Source organism: Ascaphus truei, chromosome 14, assembly GCF_040206685.1.
Source record: "Ascaphus truei isolate aAscTru1 chromosome 14, aAscTru1.hap1, whole genome shotgun sequence".
Taxonomy (NCBI): Eukaryota; Metazoa; Chordata; class Amphibia; order Anura; family Ascaphidae; genus Ascaphus; species Ascaphus truei.
In genome coordinates this window covers 36,841,308-36,864,342 of record NC_134496.1, presented here as the reverse complement: position 1 = coordinate 36,864,342, position 23,035 = coordinate 36,841,308, and the positions used below count along the sequence as shown (strand labels likewise).

The 23,035-nt window shown below is 42.4% G+C and overlaps 1 protein-coding gene across 32 annotated transcripts in view; it reads right to left on the bottom strand.

Moving 5' to 3' along the window:
* Positions 1-23,035, bottom strand: part of MBNL1 (muscleblind like splicing regulator 1) — a 149,730-nt gene that overhangs the window by 23,747 nt on the left and 102,948 nt on the right. For 21 of the 32 annotated variants that reach the window (XM_075570472.1, XM_075570494.1, XM_075570487.1 and 18 more), the window contains 3 exons: positions 13,301-13,471; positions 9,500-9,679; positions 4,089-4,367 (listed from right to left, as the gene is read on the bottom strand). In XM_075570472.1, the coding sequence (XP_075426587.1) occupies positions 4,089-4,367; positions 9,500-9,679; positions 13,301-13,471 (630 nt within the window). The remainder of the gene's footprint in view (positions 1-4,088; positions 4,368-9,499; positions 9,680-13,300; positions 13,472-23,035) is intronic. The other 11 variants (XM_075570491.1, XM_075570488.1, XM_075570501.1 and 8 more) reach the window with 1 other exon arrangement.

Genomic DNA, 23,035 nt, shown 5'->3' with positions numbered 1-23,035 from the left:
GGCGGGCCAGTGATGTCACGGAGCTGGTTCGCCCTCATTGGGCGAATCGCTCACGTGACCGGCCCTGCTCTCCCTTGAGCGCTTGAAACTAAAAATTGAATAAGACCTACGCTTCCGCACGCTTGCGGAAGCATAAGCGAGCCCGTGCTAAAGCCGCTCTCATTGCGGCTGCAGGGGCTCACTGCCGAGCGTGAGCGCGCCTCAGCGCATAAGCGCTGACCCTGGACGCAGCCTAAGGTGGGCAACCCTGTCGCGAATTCGCAACCAAAGTGAGGCGAATTGTACTTTGCAAGTAATGGGAAATGGGAAGCGAGTGCAGTGGCATGCGCGAGTGCGGCGGCATGCGCGAGTGCGGCGGCATGCGCGAGTGCGGCGGCATGTGCGAGTGCGGCGGCATGTGCGAGTGCGGCGGCATGCGCGAGTGCGGCGGCATGTGCGAGTGCGGCGGCATGCGCGAGTGCATCGGCAGCAGCGGTGCCCAATGGCAGCGCTACTGCTGAGGGGACGGGCCGCGGACGGTGGCCGGGAGGCAAGTGGTGAGTGAAGGAGAGAGAGATCCAATGAGAGCACGGCAGGGCGGGGCGGAGCACACACCCCGGCGGCGACCGCTCCACAGACTCCTATTCCGGTGCTGTCTGGCAAGGTAAGAAGCAACCCAATGCTGGCTCAAGGGATGATCATGATATTGGGGGGACCGGGACGGAGGGAGGATGATGATGATGGGGGGTGATGATGGGATGGGGGGGTGATAATAGGAAATTACATGATAATGAGGGGGTGAAATGAGATGATATGATGATGATGGGGAGGGGGAATTATATCATGATGATGAGGGTGGTGAAGAGATTATGAGGGGGGGAATGAGATGATGAGTGTGGTGAAGAGATGATGAGGAGTGGGGGGGGGAATTAGATGATGATGAGGCGGGGGGAAATGAGATGATATGATGAGGATGGGAGGAAATGAGATGATAATGGTGGTGAGGAGATGATGAGGGGGGGAATGAGATGATATGATGATGATGGGGGGAAAGGAGATGATGATCATGGTGGCGAGGAGATGATGAGGGGGGGAAATGAGATGATGATGAAGGGGGAATGAGATGATGATGATGATGAGTCAAAGTGTTCATGTTGTGAATAAACTTGTTCAAACAGTGTGTGTTTTACATTTTCGCATGCGCAACATAATACCTCAATGTTTACATGGTGTGGCTATTTTCACTTCTCACTTTTAAAGCTTTACATTCTTCTGCCCCTCCTTACATCTCAGCCCTAATTTCTCGCTATGCACCATCCCAACTCTTGCGTTCTTCTCAAGGATGTCTTCTTTCTACCCCCTTTGTATCTAAAGCTCTCTCCCGCCTTAAACCTTTCTCACATCTGCCCCACACCTCTGGAATGCCCTTCCCCTCAATACCTAACTAGCACCCTTTCTATCCACCTTTAAGACCCACCTTAAGACACATCTGCTTAAAGAAGCATATGAATAGCACTGGATAATCATGGACACATGATACACAAAGCTTGGCCCCCTGCAGACGCACTTACTAGAATTCCCTCCTACTGTCTCTGTACGTTCTCCCTACCTACCAATTAGATTGTAAGCTCCTCGGAGCAGGGACTCCTCTTCCTTAATGTTACTTTTATGTCTGAAGCACTTATTCACATGATCTGTTATTTATATTATTTGTTATTTATATGATATGTATTACTACTGTGAAGCGCTATGTACATTTATGGCGCTATATAAATAAAGACATACAATACAATACTTCTCATTCGCCACACCTGTGGCTACATTGAAAAATAGGCTGCCCACACCTGGTCTAACTCCCCCATCTTGACATTGATGAAAGAGCATTTTTGTCTTATATCTTATAAACATACTCACATTTTTCAAATGCCAGCGTTATAAAATGACCTTATTTTGATGGTATATGATTTTACGTCAGCAGTGCCTTGGGAATATGGTCCATGAAACCATGGTTACAATGTAACCTGTTTTACATTTGCTTTTTCCCTTGACCCGTGGAACTTTAATTATACACGTCTATCACAAATAGTGAAATGCACAAGTGAAAAGTTGTTTAAAATGTGTTTCCTCTGCAGACGAATTGTAGTTAAAGGGACATTTAAGGATTGCCCCCTTTAAACCACTTTAAACTGCAACTGTGCAGTGATCATGTTCCACGTTCCTGTGCTTTCTAGACACATATATAGATCTAAAACAATGATGGTTTTATGGGCCAGGAAATCAGTTATTTAAAACAGTAGTAAAAGTATTGAAATGTATATGGGATTTGATGCCAAGAGCAGTAACGGTGGTTTAAAATCTAACATTGTGTTTGTTTGCTTTTCATTACTGAAATCTACCATGAAACACATTCTGAATGGCGATAACATGGCTAGGGGCCCTGCATACATAATGGTGCGATGAAAATACTGTCGGACACTTTAGGCAAGCCAAGATAAATGTAAAAAAAGATATATACGCCATTGATTTCAGTGCGTATGGCCAGCCCTCCATCACTAAGCCAGGGATGGCTAACTCCAGTCCTCAATGGTCACCAGCAGGTCAGGTTTTCCAGATATCCCTGCTTCAGCACAGGTGGCTCAATCAGTGGCTCAGTCAAAGACTGAGCCACCTGTGCTGAAGCAGGGATATCCGGAAAACCTGACCTGTTGGTACTGTAGCTCTTGAAGACTGGAGTTGCCCACCCCTGCCTGATAAGAGCAGTGTGCCGTGTACATTTAAAACGCTATTGTGTTTATTAAGAAGGCACAGGTGATGAACTCTGCGCAGTTCAACAGCTATGCTCCTTCTGCAGCAGTGATAGGCGATTAAATGAAGGGCAGTGAGGTTGCCAACTGCACCCAATATGATCCAGTCTGGCTGACATGGGGTCAGTTGGTCAACCTTACACAGGCGAAGAAAAAGATAACAGCAATATGTAACAACACATCAATTCAGCCTAAATTGCCTATACTGAAAAGTATGAGTGTCCTGAGGGAGCGACCACAATAGTTAAGGCAGCATGTGACTTGCAAACCGTGTCAATTTGTGGCGGGTACATCTCATATATGGCAGCATTCTTACAAATGACATAGTGTTCTATCAGAATAGTGTTATCCAAGCAAACGCACGTGACACAAATGTAAGCACTGTAGCCTTGCAGGAGAAGTGCAGAAACACATCTGACAAAGCTAATAAGTAACCCCCCTGCCTTGCTCTCATGTTACCGTGTGATTACCGGCTTCGTACAAGTGTTATGTGCTTTCATAATGAATAAACAGAAAAGTAAACACGGATTTGTCTTATCAGAGCTCATTCCGTATAATCCCAATATTATGGATTTTTAGGAAAGAACACTCACTATGACAGTACAATACCTGCCTTTGTGGTGTGCACTACTGTAGCTATGGTTAATAAAAATATACGTACAGTAATGTAAAGGGCATGAACCTTACTTTTACGCTTCAGTTTATAGCCAGCAGTAAGCAGACTATATCTCCTGTCTCCTGCTGTCCTGGCAACACAGCTGTGGTTGGGAGCACTGTACCTTGTCAAACTGGTATACTGTTTTATTAAACTATTAAACCAAGGAGTCCTCTTCTAATAAGAGAAAAGCAATGGCCATATCAGGAGAAAATAATCTTAGGTTTAGTCAGATGCAGATAACAATATAAAATATATAGATCACATCGTTTTTAACCATTTATGTAAAGAAACAGACAACAGCTTTTTTTTAAAAAAAATGACACTGAAAAAATTATATGTTTTTTTGCAACAAAACAGCAAATGTTAATGGAATGTAGAATATAATAGTGAGAAAAGAAGCAGAAGTATTATGAATGGATGCGGAGAAACCTAAAGACACACGAGGTGTTGTGACTACGAGTTTCAGAAGGAAGAAGTAGTGACATAAAACAGGTAGGTGAGATGAAGAGCAAGAAAACAAAATAGAATTGAAACGTTTTGGTGTTGGAGGAACCTGCACACCCAGTTACTGCAAAACACTTTAAAGCCTCTTCAACAGTGAAGATATAAATAATATTGTCTATTTGGCATAGTGGAAAAACACTCGCCTTTCTCTTCTGGGAACGTGGATCAAGTCCCGCTTGAGGTCCTAAGTGAAATGAGTTTGCTGGTCTCAGTTCGGTTCCCATTGGGCAGGAGTCCGCATCATAAAACCACCACACATAATTTGGCACAACTGGAAGTCTCTGCTCAGGAGAGGCCCAGGATTGAGCTGGCATGGAGACTGAACTACCTCTCACCCATAAAGAGGGTGCTCCCTCCACTTCAGGGTTGAGGTCATTGGTTGGGCAACGTGGGGAAGCTCTCATTGCCTGATTGTAGCTGGCCTGTGGATAAAAAGAGGACTTCAGTTTCCATTCCAGCCAGTCCCTTCACCATCAACAAATGTCAAAATTGTGCTTATTATCTAGGCTGTGGTCAAAAAGACAGCTTTTTACAGAGAGGCCACAGATCTAGACGAGTTTAATGAAAAAAAAAAAGAGGGCAAAACACAGAAAAAAAAACAGGACAATGTAAATAAACAATAAGAAAATGTTTGTTACAGTAAAGAAAATATGGGACGAAAATAAAAGAAAGGCTGATTAAAAACTAGCAAGAGAGATACGTTTTCCAAAAAAGATATGATCAAAATATTTCCTAATTCACTTTTTTTTATTAATGACTCATTATAAAACTTTGTACAAATTTAGTTTTTGAAAAAACCCAAATATGTGTCAGAAAATGTTCTCACGGCATCAGAGTTTTACTTTGAAAGAAGTACTTCAATAATACTGTACGGGATGCCAATTTTGGGGGGACTAACAATTGATATTATACACAAGGACAGGCTAGCGAGACTTCTCCTCTCTTACAAAGGAGAAGCTTGTCTTATAATATCAATTGTTAGTCCAAATTAAAAAAGGTATCACCTAATACTGCAGTATTCATTTACTCTGGACTAACGTGGCTATTTCTACTTAATTCAACTTATACAAAACAAATGGAATAAAACTCAATTCTTCGGCCGCAGGAAGACAGAGAACAGCCAGTGGTCGGACTCTGCTACAATTAGCAGGATATAGTACATGTCAATGCAGGAATTAAGCAAGAATAACAGGAATGAAAGTATTGTGAGTAATGAGGTAGTAATGTTACACTCGTTACTGCAATGCTCTGCATATCCATGTAGCAGCTAAAGGATACTAAAAATATGAACAAAAAGGAGAATGGAAAAGAAGGTGTTGGTATTACGTACAGGTACTTGAAAGTAGAATATATGAGAAAGCAGAGGGACGAAAAGCATAAGATGTAGTGGTTTGGAGGAAAGAATGGTTTGAATGAACGGGAAGAGCAGGAACATAAAATGAAACTTGCCAAGAGGAAAGCTAAAAGGAATATGCTAATACGAGGCAGTGTAGAAGAAAGCTTAGAGAGATGCCCAGTAGTACGCCTGCAGAATGAAATCTGCATCAGAGAGGGAGATGCCCAGCTGCCTCCAAGCATCAATAAGCATTGCCGATGAGGAGGGCGAGTTTACACCTGGGGTGGGCAACTCCAGTCCTCAAGGGCCACCAACAGGTCCAATTGTCAAGATATCCCTGCCTCCGCACAGGTGGCTCAATCAGTGACTCAGTCTTCGACTGTGCCACCTGTGCTGAAGCAGGGATATCCTGAAAACCTGATCTATTGGTGACCCTTGAGGACTGGAGTTGCCCACCCGAGGTCTGCACCAAGGACTTTGTTTCATTATAATTAAGTTGTCATATTTCTTTTATGATTATGCTATCACTATTACGACTATGGAATACTATTCCAGTGCAAACTATATACACCTACACTTAAAGCTGTTTGGGTTTCTGTAAGAGTCAAACCCCATGAAAACATCACATTTGCTGACTTTATTTATTGGCTGTAGACTTAAATAACAATTTGTAGTTATGTTTATGTCATATGTATATATGAGTGTGAGACTGGCTGGTCATAGCCGTCCCTAAACTGCGCACTTGAGATACAGCCTATGATGCACGGTTTAAAAATGATTAATGATTTTTTTAAGGTCATCTTTTAACTTTTAATCTAAAAAGTTAGTAATGGGTTTCCGGTCTGTTAACAAGGGAAGTTGAGCAAAAATGAAAAATTAGGGTTTACGGTTCACAATAGTTCCCCTTTATCCTTTTATAACTACTTTAGTTTTTTGGGGTTTTTTTGCATGAATTATACATATTAAAAATCCTTTCATAACAAATGACTGTAGGTTTACTGTAAGTGTAGCCCAGCTCCCTGACTGCCTGCCATTATTTCACACAGTTTTAACAATGAAATTAATGAAATATATTCAAACTGTTGCCTGCTTGATCCTAAGCTGTAGCCTCTTCTCTAGTCGCACCCACAAAAATAGTTTGGAGGGCCTGTCATATATCTCTGTAAAAACAGATGCTAAATAGTAGTATCATATGGGAGAAAAAAGAACCCAGTCTTCCAGCACTCAATCACAAACAAATGTATAATTGTAAATTTAAAATACTTTATTGATGCCAAGAATAAAAAAATGGGTGTTAAAACGTAATTAAACGATGTATTGCAACAGCACGTGACTGTGTCCAATTGTTACCCACCTAGAGCTGGGTGGGTGGATGTTGTAATAAAATCCCTTATAGATATTCGGGATTTGGACTGCTATATGTTATAGCTTCCTAAAAGGTATAGGAAAGGAGCCTATAGAAACTCACCCAGAGGTGTTGTCAATATAAGTGTATCCGGGTATGTAGTGCACACTCACAAGATACACTTATGGCGCACTTGTATTAGTATACTGTGCAAGGTCAGACCGTATCCACCCCTATTGTGGGAATAAACTGCTCCCTGCGTGATATCTTAATTGGCGCTAGATCTATTGTGGATTCATATTACGCCCACATAATATGGTAAAACACAGGCTTGTAGGCAAGTATAAGGTTCATCAGGTATAAACTTTATTGACTGCAGAGTGTTAATTGATATAGAAACACCATAGGTGGTAGTGATAATGCCGTGGTGTTTCTATGTGTACTATAAACCCTGAGGGCTCACCTATGGTACTGTCAGTGAGGTGTAGGTGATCTTGACTCAGTATAGAGGTCTGTATATATTTATATTTGCCTGTTGATGCAAACCCCACTGTAGTTGTGGTTGCTGCAGCTGAGATCAGCACTAGTTATGGGGCTAATAAATAGACATAACAACTGACAGAATATATGAATCTCCTGAGCAGTTAAACACACTGACAAAATGCAAATAATGCCAACTAATAGGGTATGTGTGGGGTTAATGATGGGATGGAATCAGTGTGCAATCACCCCACCCCCCTTTCCCTATATAGCAGCTATATACCAATTGCCAGTTTATATAGGGGCCGGTCTAGCTGTAATGTATATAGCATGGAATGGCATTTTTCTCCTGCACACGCGGGAAGCCAGTTCATTCAAAATTAACAGCAGAGGGATATTGATCCGCGTTAAAAGATTTGTGGCTTCCCCCGAAGTGTATGTTCAGTGGGGATCGCGCTTTGTTACCATACAGCGTGATCCTCTTACCCAGGCAATCATCTCCTGCACACGCGGGAAGCCAGTGCATTTGAAATTCTACAGCAGTTGGATACTGATCTGCGTTGAGTGATTTGCGGCTTCCCCCGGCGTGCATGTGAAGCCGGGATCGCGCTCTGTAACAATATAGCGTGATCCTCGTACCTCTAGGGGACTATACAACTCACCTACAGACAGGCATGCTATATACATTACAGCTAGACCGGCCCCTATATAAACTGGCAATTGGTATATAGCTGCTATATAGGGAAAGGGGGGTGGGGTGATTGCACACTGATTCCATCCCATCATTAACCCCACACATACCCTATTAGTTGGCATTATTTGCATTTTGTCAGTGTGTTTAACTGCTCAGGAGATTCATATATTCTGTCAGTTGTTATGTCTATTTATTAGCCCCATAACTAGTGCTGATCTCAGCTGCAGCAACCACAACTACAGTGGGGTTTGCATCAACAGGCAAATATAAATATATACAGACCTCTATACTGAGTCAAGATCACCTACACCTCACTGACAGTACCATAGGTGAGCCCTCAGGGTTTATAGTACACATAGAAACACCACGGCATTATCACTAACACCTATGGTGTTTCTATATCAATTAACACTCTGCAGTCAATAAAGTTTATACCTGATGAACCTTATACTTGCCTACAAGCCTGTGTTTTACCATATTATGTGGGCGTAATATGAATCCACAATAGATCTAGCGCCAATTAAGATATCACGCAGGGAGCAGTTTATTCCCACAATAGGGGTGGATACGGTCTGACCTTGCACAGTATACTAATACAAGTGCGCCATAAGTGTATCTTGTGAGTGTGCACTACATACCCGGATACACTTATATTGACAACACCTCTGGGTGAGTTTCTATAGGCTCCTTTCCTATACCTTTTAGGAAGCTATAACATATAGCAGTCCAAATCCCGAATATCTATAAGGGATTTTATTACAACATCCACCCACCCAGCTCTAGGTGGGTAACAATTGGACACAGTCACGTGCTGTTGCAATACATCGTTTAATTACGTTTTAACACCCATTTTTTTATTCTTGGCATCAATAAAGTATTTTAAATTTACAATTATACATTTGTTTGTGATTGAGTGCTGGAAGACTGGGTTCTTTTTTCTCCCATATGATACAATCAGTCTCCATCCAGTCAGCACCTCACTGTGGTTAGCATCAGCTGTGCGGGTTTCTCTTTTGTGTATATGCTAAATAGTAGGTAATGCTTTCTCGTCATTTAATCAGAGGTTAGTACTACCTATTATTTCAGATGAAATATACTATTTTATTTCACTCATTTTTAATAAATATGTACATTTTCATCAATAATGTAGTACTGTACACATATTTCTTCATTTTCAGAAGGTAACAAATGTCCCTAATTTTTGGAAGTAATATGAGGTCTCTGTACAAAAGCTGCACATTCAAAGATCTCAGGCTGATAAGAGAACGGCTACTAGAAGTAAAGAACCAAACTCATTAGCATTCATCACAGTATGGGATATATGACTTTAACCAAAGCAATTAAAATGCAGCAAAAGTCTGTATAAAGGACAGCAACACTTAATTAGGTCAATCAAAAAATAAATTGTTCACACAACTTCTTAATAGTGCATGTGGAGTCAAGAAATTTAAAGATAAAAGACAAAAAAAGTTCTACTGCGTCCACATAATTACCAAGTCATGGATGTGACACCATTAGGTGAAGTCAAAATTAGTTGATTAAAAAAATAAATAAAGTGATAAAATGAATGTAGTGTGAGACAATGTTTCCACAATGTTAGATCCGTTCAAGATTACGCGTGTCAACTCCAAATTGTGGGGATGCACTTGTTGTATGTTGGTGGAAGGGATGTGGTGAAGTGAGTGGAGTGATCGCTTACCTCCAGTCTGTCTGTCCTCATCAACTTTTGTGCAGCTGCAACTCCATGGTTTCCTGCAACCAGCATTTGTGCAGTAGGCATAATTTCAGCTTGTACCATGCCTGGAGATACAGGCCCCATGTACGGATTAAAGGCTGCTGATGCATTGGTGGCAAGGCTTGGCGCGACTGAAAACATTGGCTGAAAAACAAAAAAAACAAACGAACAAAAAAAAAAAAAAAAAAGGACGTCATGCCGTTAGAAAAAGGTACGTACATAAAATACATCTTTCTGGACCTATTAAATGCTGGATTTTTGCTCCTCTTCCTGTAAATGTAGCAAAATAGACAATAGATTACAGATAAATGGCAAAGCAAGAATGTGGTTCTTTTAACCCTTTAGTTGCATCGCCTCCCAGCAGCAAAAGGGTTAACCCAATACAATATAGACTACTGGTACTTATAAGAGTTCAGACTGTGTTACGATTTAATAGCAGCTAATCTACTTCTGTAATTAGCAACCAAAAAAAAAAAAACCTTCATCACAGTCAGAGCACATCATTTATGTATGTACCTTATAACAACTTAATTATCAAGCCATACCTTCCAAGCCACCAGCATACGCGTCAAGTAAATTGAACATTAAATATGTATAGGTCAGTGTTGGGTGATCATTCGTGATTTATATATACACATACAAATATATTATTAGTTCTCAACCTTATGGTCCACCTACCTTATTTTGAAAATGCAGAAACATCATTCCCTTTTCACAGACCTTCTATGCTTAATAGTAATGCTGCAGTTCTTTCTTTTTTTATTGTAAACTTAAATGGAACCGCTCCTTTTTTTTACTTTATTTGTAAGGTTAAAGCTGCATTTTTGTGCATTCTCCTAAATCTTCTCTTGCGCTACAGATCTGCGTGGCACACCTGGTGCGGGGCGCGTGAAATCATGTTGCCATGACACGCTGGTTGACAATCGCGGACATATCTATAGGACTCAATAAGCACAAATAATGTCCCCATCCATTGCTAGTGATGTCAGTTACATTGTGTATGTACGTGAAGTATAATATTTATCAGAATAACCTGTTTTCCTTTACACAGAGCCCAAAATAAATGAGAGCTTAACTTTCCAGAGGCAGTGCTAAGAATTTTCTGACAATACTGCCATCCTGGAAAATGGGACTTTAATTATTCTAAGTTAAAAGCATTGCATGCCTCTAGTTTTCATTGTACCTTCACAGGTGTATATTCAACTAGCATTCCACATGTAAAGGTAAGTTTATATGATATATGGGAGAGGGAGTGGCTCAGTGAGTAACGGGAGTGGCTCAGTGAGTAACGGGAGTGGCTCAGTGAGTAACGGCACTGACTGGCACTGAGAGTTTGAGGCAGGGGAACCTGGTTCAATTCCCGGTGTTGGCTCCTTTTGAACTTGGGCAAGTCACTTTATCTCCCTGTGCCTCAGGCACCAAAAACATAGATTGTAAACTCCACGGGGCAGGGACCTGTGACAGACAAAATGTCTCTGTAAAGCGCTGCGTAAAACTAGCAGCGCTATACAAGAATATTATTATTATTACTATATAACACTTAAACAATCATATAGCATATACACTTTATATAGAACCCAATATAAGCCCCGGAAATTGTTCCTTCTAACTCTGTATGTAAAAATATTTATTGTGTTGTGTGATTTGTGTGCAGCTTCCCACTTTGCAACTTCAAGCCGTATTTTGGAAAGTGGAACGATTTAGAATTGCAACTGCCCATCAACCTTTAAATGGTCCTCAGAACTTCCATTTTAAAATGGAACAACAGTCGACTCCTCCGGTATTACGGCGCCACAAAATATTAAATCTTTCATGAAATCACAATGATTAAAAAAAATGTAATGTCACGTCCACATTTCTCCAATTTCGGAGTGATTATTCATTTATTTAATGAAAAGTGATATTTTAAAATGCACTTCCTTCTTTTTTTTTTTTTTATCTCTGCCAAGAGAACTATTTCCATTTTGCTAAGTGGTTATTTATGACTGACCTCTTATCCACTGTCACTGAGTCATACAATACAAAATGGAATAATCCTGAAAACAAGCACACCCTGAAAGGGAGCGAGGCGGAGAGAAAGCCGGGCAGCAAACTCAATCCTGACTTTGGTTTTATGCCTGCACCTTTGATATATAGCCCCCATACACTGCTAAATTTAGATGTTTCGCAATCTTGACCTCTTAAATAATGTATTTTTCAGCAGAACCCATTGTAATTATCTCGTTTCAGCCTGAGAGAGGCTCGCAGTGATCCGCAGCTGATCTTCATTAGGAGAAGATGAAAAAGACCAGTAGAAAAGAAACCCTTTGCTTACTTACATGTTACAATTGAGCAGTGTTAGTGTCTCACCATTTCTGTTTAGTAACATTTTGGCTTTGAAAAAGAGACAGATATTATGTATTTGGGTATTTTTCATTCCTAACAAAACCAAAAAGACAGTGTTGGTTGATTTATATTAAGTAGCAATTACTCCACTTTGGTCCTTATTCTATGCCATGGGGTGCTCAACTCCAGTCTTCAAGCCCCCCAAAAAGGTCAGGTTTTCAGGATATTCCTGCTTCAGCACAGGTGGCTCAATCAGTCCCTGCTTCAGCACAAGTGGCTTAATCTTCGACTGAGCCTCTGATTGAGCCACCTGTGCTGGAGCTGGGATATCCTGAAAACGTGACCTGTTAGGGGGGCTTCAGGAGTTGAGTTGACCACCCCTGTTTTATGCTATTCTACACTGCCACATGATCAGTTTTCGTAGGAAAATCCCCAGACGTCAGTGGTCATTTTTGTCCGAAAACGTCCCCAATGGCCACGATGACAGATACAGAATTACCCCCTTGTGTCAAGATTTAGAATTTAGATTTACATCTGGTGCTCCCTAATGTCTACATGGAGTGGGAGTAAATTTCGATTCGTATCACTCTACATATATACCTATAATTTATGTGTGTTTGAGGGAATATAAATAGGTATTACATTATATTCATGTAACCAGACTCCCTGTGTAATGTGAGGTGCATCTTTTTGTTTGGTTTGTCAAATAACTGTACAGTAAAATGAATGGGGTACGTGAAAAGATGATGTTAGTCCTATAATACGGTTCTCCCCAAACCAATAAACAAGGTCACCTTTAAGGGGGGGGAAAAAAAGATAAGAAAGGCTTCTATTAAATAACAGATGCTGCAGTTATCTGCAAATGCTAATACACATCTACAATTGAATATATCCCAAGGCAAAGCAAATTATTGGCATTTAAACACGGTCAGTGTGTCTGACACCAGCCCAGATAAATTATTACGATCAAGCTTACTTATATGTGACTTTGGCAACACATGCAAAAAAAACCCCAAAAAAACAACCACACACATACAGACGAGACATCGAGTATTCTAAAGCTTGCCTTAAACTAGCCCGGTTACATGCTGGGTACATGCTGGGTGTAACCTGGCTAGTTTAAGGCAAGTTTAAGGCATTTCTGCATTGACTAATGACGGATTAACACAGCAGGGGTCCCTGGCAGTCCCATTCAGTTTGAATGGGACTGCCAGGAACCCCCGCTGTTAATCTGATGGGCGATTAGTCAATGCAGAAATGCCTTAAACTTGCCTTAAACTAGACCCCGCATGTACCCAGCATGTACCCGGGTCTTTTTGGCGATTGCCACTGGTTTGTGTTAGAATAACCGTCGGCACTACAGTAGTTTATTATGATGTATAGATGATTTTCTCAGATCAGCGTAATATACATGGAAAGGTTGAAAACATCTTTACTTACCATGTGCTGTAACTGAGTACCAGGCATCATTGCATTGGCTAGCTGCATTTGCTGGGCAAGCATGGCCATGTTCTTCTGCTGAATCAAGTTATTCCGTCCATTTATTTCTAGCTGTGTTTTTAAGTGTGGTGGCGGGTGGAGATATTTACAGTTCTCCCGTGAACAGCGACCCTAAGCACAGAGAGAAACACAAAGAGAAGTGAGATGCTGTGAAGTGATCTTTCTGTGGGAATGCAGAAAGGGGTTAGGGGTAATACAGGTGGGGTTCTCAACTGCAGTCCTCAAGATGCCCCAACAGGTCAGGTTTTCAGGATATCCTTGCTTCACAGGTGGCTCAATCAGTGGACCAGTCAAAGACTGAGAGAGTGACCTCAAATATACAACAATAAACAAAGGAGCCCCAATGCACGTCCAATATGGCAAATTATTTAGTTTATTACTAGATGTTTAGTTCAAGACATTTTGGCAAAACATTGCAAGCCTGCAACCCCTTAGGCACCGCATACATGTCACGCATCCCATACATGTCACGCATCCCATACACGTCACGCGTCCCTTACACGTCACGCGTCCCATACACGTCACGCATCCCATACACGTCACGCATCCCATACATGTCACGCATCCCATACATGTCACGCATCCCATATATGTCACGCATCCCATACATGTCACGTGTCCCATACATGTCACGCATCCCATACATGTCACGCGTCCCATACATGTCACGCGTCCCATACACGTCACGCGTCCCATACACGTCACGCATCCCATACACGTCACGTGTCCCATACACGTCACGCATCCCATACACGTCACACATCCCATACATGTCACATGTCACACATCCCATACATGTCACGCATCCCATACATGTCACACATCCCATACACGTCACGCGTCCCATACACGTCACGCGTCCCATACACGTCACGCATCCCATACATGTCACGCATCCCATACATGTCACGCATTCCATACATGTCACATGTCACACATCCCATACATGTCATGCATCCCATACATGTCACGCATCCCATACACGTCACGCATCCCATACACGTCACGCGTCCCATACACGTCACGCGTCCCATACACGTCACGCATCCCATACACGTCACGCATCTCATACATGTCACGCATCCCATACATGTCACGCATCCCATACATGTCACGCATCCCATACATGTCCGACATCCCATACATGTCACACATGCCATGCTATTGGCTATATTATTATTTTGTTTCCTCTTTTCTCTTTGCAGTGGAGAAATACAAAGTAGTATAAATTGGTGGTGTAGGGAGGGCCAGCTGATAGGGGTGTAACTTTGACGTGGTTGCAGGCTTGATATGTTTTGGCCAAAGGATTTCATTAAATGACCCATAATTATGAGAAGAAAAAAACATCGAAAATACATAGTAATGAAATAAATCATTTGTCACATTCAATGTGAATTGGGGCTTCTTTGGCTATTGTTGCAATTTGTCATGTTAACCTAAAATAAATATGCTTACCACAGTAGCCTTCAGTACGTTATCGCCCAATAAAATACTGTATATTTATACTTGCATGCAATGATGGATACAATATCATAGATCGTGATTTGTCCGGCGGTAGCAGAAGCTGGCCAAAAAGGTAACACTTTTGACAAAAAAAATCTATACACACCCTGTGCAGCAATGACATAAAGCTAAAAGCGGATCTAAAGTAACAAAAAGCATGACACGACTAGGTTAACAATGATAAAGTGTTATCCCTTACACAGGGGCAGCTTCATGAGCAAGCGGAATGAGATCTTCCCGAGATCTCACCAACGGGCTGGTGGCATTATAATTAAAGCAGAATTACCGAAATAGACTTCATGGACAGTATGTATCTAATGAACAGACTGGTTGATAAAAAAATATATATGATTAATAGGCATTCATGTCCTACAGCTATGTTGTTTTGTTGACATTCACCAGTAATTGAGGATTGAAAGAATTTTGCATTCTTATCTTAAAAGTGAATGTATTATTTTTTCTATACGAAAGAGGACGCACCTAAAATGCAACCTTTGCATAGCATTCTTACTGCTCACTGTCCGTCAGCTGATAACCCCATTGCCAGATTGCACCTGAATCTCTATCAACCAAGCAGACCAGTATTAGATTCTTCTGCTGGGTTTGGGAGGGAACATGAGTGAGCCCAAGGCAAAGACAAGAACTCCTTAGCACTTATCCATACAGTAAGAGAGGATAGAGGTGTAAACAGTAAATAAGCAATTCTTCTGCACTGTCCTGTCCTAGAGGGTCCAGTCTCCCTATAACAGTGCTCACCCTTTGTGCCTTGTTTACTACAATATCTGCATATGAACAAGACAGAATGGAGCTTTGCCTAGTACATTCCAATGACCATAACAAAGTCTTTGTTAAAATATGCAATGCTGCTTTATTATATCCTATCTGACTTCGCATTGTATTGTATTGTATGTCTTTATTTATCTAGCGTCAAAAGTGTACTCAGCGCTTCACAAAGAATACAGTACAGGGAATTATAATTATACAATAAGTGCAGCAAAATCAGATAATAGGAAAGGAAATCCCTGCCCCGAAGAGCTTACAATCTAACTTCATGGTGTTAAATGCAGTCCGCACTTATCGCTGCGATAAAATGAGAGTTATCGCTACAAATAACTCGCTGTTTTGACCATTAACACACAGCGCTCTCAGTATCGGAGTTTAGTAGGTACAGTATTAGTGCCTTGAAGGCAAGTATAAGATTTGTCATTAATGCAGAATTTCATGGAGGTTTATATCCGCCGCGTAGCTAGGGCCAATAGGAAGCCGCGATGATTACATTACGCTGTGGCTTCTTATTGGAGAGTTAAGCCTCCTTTTTGATTGCCCTGGAGGAGAGGACACGGCTGCACCTTCCCCGGGAAGCAGGGGGTTCCTGGAGCTGAAAGGAAAAGCAGTTTTGTTCCGAAGAACCCCTGCATCCTATACATGTTAAAAAAAAACAGGGGTGGGATGTTAAGAAATGTTTGGGGAACTGATCCTTTAATACAGGGGTGGGCTACTCCAGTTCTCGGGGGCCACCAAAATGTCAGGTTTTTAGGATATTCCTGCTTCAGCACAAGTGGCTCAATCAGTCTAAGACTAAGCCACTGATTTGAGCCTCCTGTGCTGAAGCAGGGATATCCTGATAACCTGACCTGTTGGTGACCCTTGAGGACTGGAATTGGCCACCCTTGGTTTAATGTAACCCTAATGTTATTAGCATCAATAGTGCGTTTGTAACCTGTAAATAAACAGTTTATGATGCTAAAAATGTATTGTGTAAGACTGTAACAGGGGACTTATCCCTGTTCACAAATGTGCCTCTAATCCAGCAGTGTGGTGGTTAACTGCTGGTAGGCAATTAACTAACACCACCTGGCTGATTACAGGGGTTAGAAAAAGCCTGCCTCTGAGACAGGAAATAAGACTCCTTAGTCCACAACTGGGCTGAACAAGGAGACAGACGTCTTGAGCCTGCCAAAAGAGACTGCAAGCTGACAACAAGACACAGGGGATAATACTTCTACTGTATACCTGGATCCTGACATTGCCTTATCACAGACGGGTGTGGACACCAGGAGAACAAAGAAGCCTTCCCCTACAGCAACCCAGCTAACAGATGAGACTTTTCTTTTAAGACTATTATCTATGTCTATCTAAGTATATGAATGACTCTATGATTTGGGCAGGTGAATCGCTGGGCTAACCATGCAGTTAGAGAGCTGGATCAAAAGTGTATATATACTCCAGAGTGGAGCGGATTTTGTTTGCTGATTTACATGTTTGCTGTGTTTAAAGCAACAGGCGCAATAAAGCCTTATTTTAATTTCACCTTAAAACAGTCTCCATTGCATACCTCTGAACACGTCTCTTACAAAGACGTTATTCGAATAGCGCGGCAACTGAAGTTATCCAGCTCCAAGTGTAACTAGGTGGCAGGAGTGGGATCCTGGCCACTCTTCAACTGCCTGCACCTTACGCAGAGAAACGACACCCCCCTGTAATTATCTAAACGGAGTGCGGTAACATCTAAAACCTTTACCCTAATGTTAATAGCAGCTAAAGATGTACTGAAGCTGAAAAACAAATGTGGTCACTTCCATAAACAGTTTATTCATGCTACATCCAACAAGTACCATGGGTTAACAAAAACACTTTGTATTATGCCATGGTTAAAACATCAGTCCGTGTATTAGGTTGAGCTTTCAGCGTGGCACCAAGAGAGAGAACCTGCAGGTTTGTCCAGCTATGTTTCCACTACGTGTGAAAAAAACATGAAACAAATCATAGAGGTTTCACCTGGACCTAACGTTTGCACAAAGCTGTGAGCAAATAATAAAACGTCTTGGAAGGAACAGACAGGCATTAAAACTGCGTATAGCATAACTAGATTAGAAAGGGCAGCGCCTACATTTCTACATTATATAATAGCTATAAAAAGGCAGAAATATAATGTTTGTGTAAATACCGCACTCCCCATGCCCTCCGTAATCTGATTCAGATTATTTTTTACATAGCAGCAAATTTTAGAAGTGAATCACGTGGCGCCATAATTCCACTAAGTGGCAAAAAGCTTGTGCGATTACATGCCACGAAATTGTGCATTTAACCCCGTCAATGCCAGATAGCGCAGCTGGTTAAAGGAACAGTTATCTAAACCAGCCTGCCAATTATGAGCAGGCCTGCTACCAGCATTCCCTGGGCCTAGGCCAGACCCCTGGTTGTTGAGCAGCAGCTAGAGGGAGGACACACAGAGGAGCCCCTTCATTTTAGGGCACCCCAACTTCCAGGATTTGATGGGCCCGGGACAGTTGTCGCGTCCCCTCCCTCCCTCCATGGTCCGGATTATGAGGACCGAGCACTACTGGAAAATTAAATGAAAACTCGTTGCAACCCTCATTTAATATGATCAGTAAATAGACTTTACATATAAATAGCAATAAATAATTAAGGGGTTGTGAGGTTCAGGATAATGGCAGCTACGGTAGCTCTGAATCTAAATCAGCAGGGATATGAAAGTGAGAGGGGAACGGCCATCATAGGATTGTTTTTCTTCTGCTATCACATCAACAACATTTAGGCTGGAAGCCCAGGGTCTGCTAAACAAGCAGCCTGTGTGTAATTAAATTAGAGCAGCATTATGTCTGCAGTGTTTTAAACTCTGGTTTTGGCCAACGCAAGTGGCTACTGCAAAAATAAAAAGCTGCCCTGATTCTCACAAGTGCCTTTCAATTTCAGCTGGCCGGGACTCACTTGCATTTCCTAAATGTGTTTATCCATGTACGTGTATACAAAGTATGTTGTCTAGACCAGGGGTGCGCAATCTTTCCCCCTTGCTCCCCCCCCTGCTCTCGCCCCCCCCTTACGTTGGCTCCGGCGCGCTGCCATGGCAACACACCGTCACGTGACCCTGTGGTGTCATTTGATGGCGCCTTGCCTGTAGCCATCTGAGCCAAGGTAAGGGATCTTACAGAGACCTTCGCTTCTCCCCCGGCATTTACTGAAATGCCTTCGAGAAGCGCGCGGGGCATCTGTAAGCGCCGCCCACCCCCCCCCCCCCAGAGAATCTCGCGCCCCATTGCGCACCCGGGCATCTCTAGTCTTCAAGAGCTCCGAACGGGTCCGTTTTTCAGGATTTAAGAAAAGACAATTTCACACACATTAAAATGTCCCACCCCCCCCACCCCAAAAAAACACCAAGTCCATTATTTTCACTAGCAGTTGTTAACAGACATTACATAAGGATTATCACACTTTAATGAATAGGTCTCATTATGTCAACCCAAAATCCTTTTTTTAGATAGCTGTTGTGCAGGTAGATAACTTTGTCATCTACAGTACAATCAGTTTATGGTTTAGACACACCTCTGTGCCTTACAAGTGTAGCATCAATGAAACTCATGGAGCTGTATACAAAAACACGTTGTCTCGGCTAAAATTGCATATGGTACATTGCAGGGCTATTGGCAATACAATGGTGAATGCCAAATCTGCTGGTGCCTCCTTCCATTTTAATTTATGCTAATATTTCCAACAATTCGATGCCATCCACAAGCTCTTTGGTGGCACAATGAGAAACATGATCAGATTCACTGTTCCATTGAGGTTTTCGTATTGGAATTCAGACTTTCCATACAGATTATACAACTGGAATAAGCAACGAAACACGTACATTATTAAGTAGCTTTTCATACATGTTATATTCAAAACAAATTACATTTGAATCCTAATTGGCCCAAGGATATCATTATAATATAACAATTTCAATTATATATAACAGCGTTTACATTGACAGGGATTCTCAACAACGAAACCAAAGTGACCCTGAAAACGTGTCTTTTCAGGGTTTTTTTTTTTGAGGAACTTCAGCCTTATATGGCTCATTCTCATATTGAAATATGTCAATACAATGTAATGTAAATGCACCTTGTTACCAACATAGATGTCAACAGCACAGCTGATAATGATAGTGCCTGTCACTTCAAGGTGATGAACCTATCTGCATCAAGCAAGAGGAGGCAAAAGGGTCCACAGTGCGGAATGGTATTGCTAGTCCTCGGGCTATTTCTGACTGTCAGATGAGAATTTTCTCCCCATGTTTCTGGCTGCTCGGAAGTGGAAATAAAATCAATAGTATGCTACGCAGAACAGTTCGAATGTTTGTGTGCCAGGCATATTTCCTCACAACACTAGGGGCCTTATTCTATAAATGCTAAGGCAAGCCGTTCGCAAAGTTTCTCTGCAAAAATCGAAGTCTGCGGGGATTCTTGTCCGAAAATGGCCACTTTGGAATGTATAGAACTACACCATAAGGCAGGGGTGTGCAAACTGGGCGGTGTGACATTTTCTGGGGGGGTTTGAGGCGGTGCTTACAGAGGGCCTGCGCTCTTCTCCCAAAGCATTTAATTTAAATGCCGAGGAGTGTGCGAGGCCTCTGTAACTCATCTGGTCTCCAGCGGCTTCTGACGACGCATCGCCAAATGACGCCGCGGTTTCACATGACGTTGCGTTGCCATGAAAACGTGACGTTGTAAGATACCAGAGAACAGGCAGGGTGGGGCGTAAGTAAGGGGGGAGAGCAGGCAGGGGGGGCGCAGACTGAAAAGTTTGCGCACCCCCTGCCCTAAGGGATTCAAGGATTTTGAGGACCTTTGATAGGGATGTGACATCTAAGCAGAGGGTGGAAGAACCGGACCTGTCGCCACTGCCACTTCGCCACCGCCGTTCAGCCGCCAAGGACAGTCAGCCGACGCCGGTTTCGTCCCTAAGGTAAGTGATTAGCGTTAGCATTAGGGGTTTTAGGATAAGGGTAAGGTTAGGGGGTTAAGGTAATAGGTTAAGATTAAGCTTTTAAGGGAAAAGTTAAGGGGTTAGGGTAAGTGGTTATGTTTTGTGGGGAGTAAGGTGTTTTGGGGTAAGGGGTTAAGGTTTTTAGGGTAAAGATTAGCGTTGGCATTAGCAGTTAAGGTTATAGAGTTACCTTGGTGGCGAAACAGCCGGTGGCTAAACAGCAGCAGTGAAATATCCTAGCACAGAAGTAGTGGCTTAGGCTGCGGCCCTGCTGCCTGCGCTGCACACGCGTCTGCGAGGCAGGCGGTGCGTGCAGCCGAGTCCCCCGGTCTGCAAAGAGCTGCAGGGGGAAAGGCCGGGGGGCGTGACAGGGGAGTGACGAGCATTAATTGGCTGAACCGCTGGGGGCGTGGCCTAGCGCTCCGTCGCGACTCCTGCTCTCAATTTTCTTGAGAGCAGGAGTTTCTCTCGGCGCAGCAGCCCCCCCTCGCAGCGGTCCCGGCCCCATTATGGGGCGGCTCTTGTCCCTGCAGCGTCCGCCACAGCGGGTGCTGCAGTAGCCTGCGGGGACCTGACCTTAACCTTTATGGGCCACAAGAAACCCCTCTTGGTCTACATTTCGGCGCATCTGATTTAAGGTTGTCCGGTATTTCACTTTTGTAATGAACTTTTTCTTCTTTTTACAAATATTCCATATTTGTCAAAGTAAATAAAAATCATCTTATTTTCTCAATACAAAGCAGTACACCGGATGGCAGCAATTTAATTTTGGAGAGCTTGCTAAATGTTTAGCAGTAAAATTGTTGAGCATGTAAGACTACAAGAAAGTGACTGTTTTTCATGACTTCATATTCTCTGTACTTAACACCTTTAATTCTGTTATGTATCAATGTTTGCAGAAAATTTGCCCTCAGCTATTTCCTGGTTAACACAGCACATTTGCATTCTTTGAAAGGTCCCATTTATCTCTGTTTATGAAGGGACAAAAAAAAAAAAATAAGAATTCGTATTCCTTAAAATAGAAAAATGCTACCTGAATGTATAATTTGTAAGTACGGTTTAACATAAATGCCTGCTCAAACTGCAGAATAAAATCTTGCACATGTAAAATTTAAATATAGACTTTCACATGTAATAATTAATCACTTCTCCAAATAAATATTTATGCACTAGTCTCAGCAAGCGCGATATATTGATATATTAAAGCATTAATCAAAGTAATTCCTCCGGTATTTCAGAATTAACATTTCATGCTCTCAATTCTAATTTCAAAATGTCCATCACCAAGAAATATTGTAAAAGATACACGAATGGGGTTGGATAGTTATCACAAATGTCATAGTTTCACTGTGTGCTCATTTGCATGTCATTTCCCAGAATCCCTTGCTGCAGTGTAAGCCCTGTATGCTAAGGCCATACAGCCATACGGAGGCGTGCGAAGGCTGTGACGTCACCAGCGTGAAGCGGGTGCGTTTTCTGTCCATGGTAGACGTGCCGTGGGGAACGTGCCTAGGGGCTTCACGGAGCTGGTTCGCCCTCATTGGGCGACCCGCTCACATGACCTGCCCGTCGCGCCGAGAAATCAGTTTCAACTGATTTCTTGCTCAACGTGCACCCCCTCCTGCTGTCGCGTGCACGCGGTCTATGGGCGAGATGAATGCCTTTAGGCCATGTGATCGCGCTCCGCGTGGTCTGCAGCACCATGGACTTAGCCTAAGAGATAATGGGGAAGGGCAGGGTTATGGACCTGTCTGAGACATGTGAATGTGCTAACAAGTGGTATTTTTATTTGCTATACGAAAGTTTCACATCAAATTTTCTAGACTTACTTTAGGGCGTGAGCAGCACTGTTGGTTTATGAGATAAAAGATAATCTGAAGTCCTAGAATGTACAGAATACCTTGTTTAGAAAGCTTGGGATATAATAAAATTAAACCAGATGGTGACACATTTCAGCAGAACAATAGGCGGGTCAACGTGTATTGGGACATCAGATAGGAAGAAGAGGTTTTTTGGATATGGGTGTTGGAAATATAATCTAGTTCTCTTCATGAAAGATATGGGGTATCTTTCTATTTTGATAAACCATCTGATTCCCATGCAGTGCTTTAAAGCTGTGTTAACAGCGAGCATTAGCTTATATGGGCTCCATATAACAATGGTTTTTCAGACAAAAGGTGACACATTGTGCGCACATTTGCATGTCATTTCCCAGAATCCCTTGCTGCAGTGGAAGCACTGTATGCTGGGGATAATGGTGAAAGGCAGAGTTGCAGACCTGCCCAAGACATGTGAATGTGCTCACAAGTGATCTTTTTATTTGCTATTTTGATAAATGTAGGGCAGTTATTTCCCTCATGTGGAATCCCATTGGAAGCTGAGACTCTATTAAACTGGTGAAAA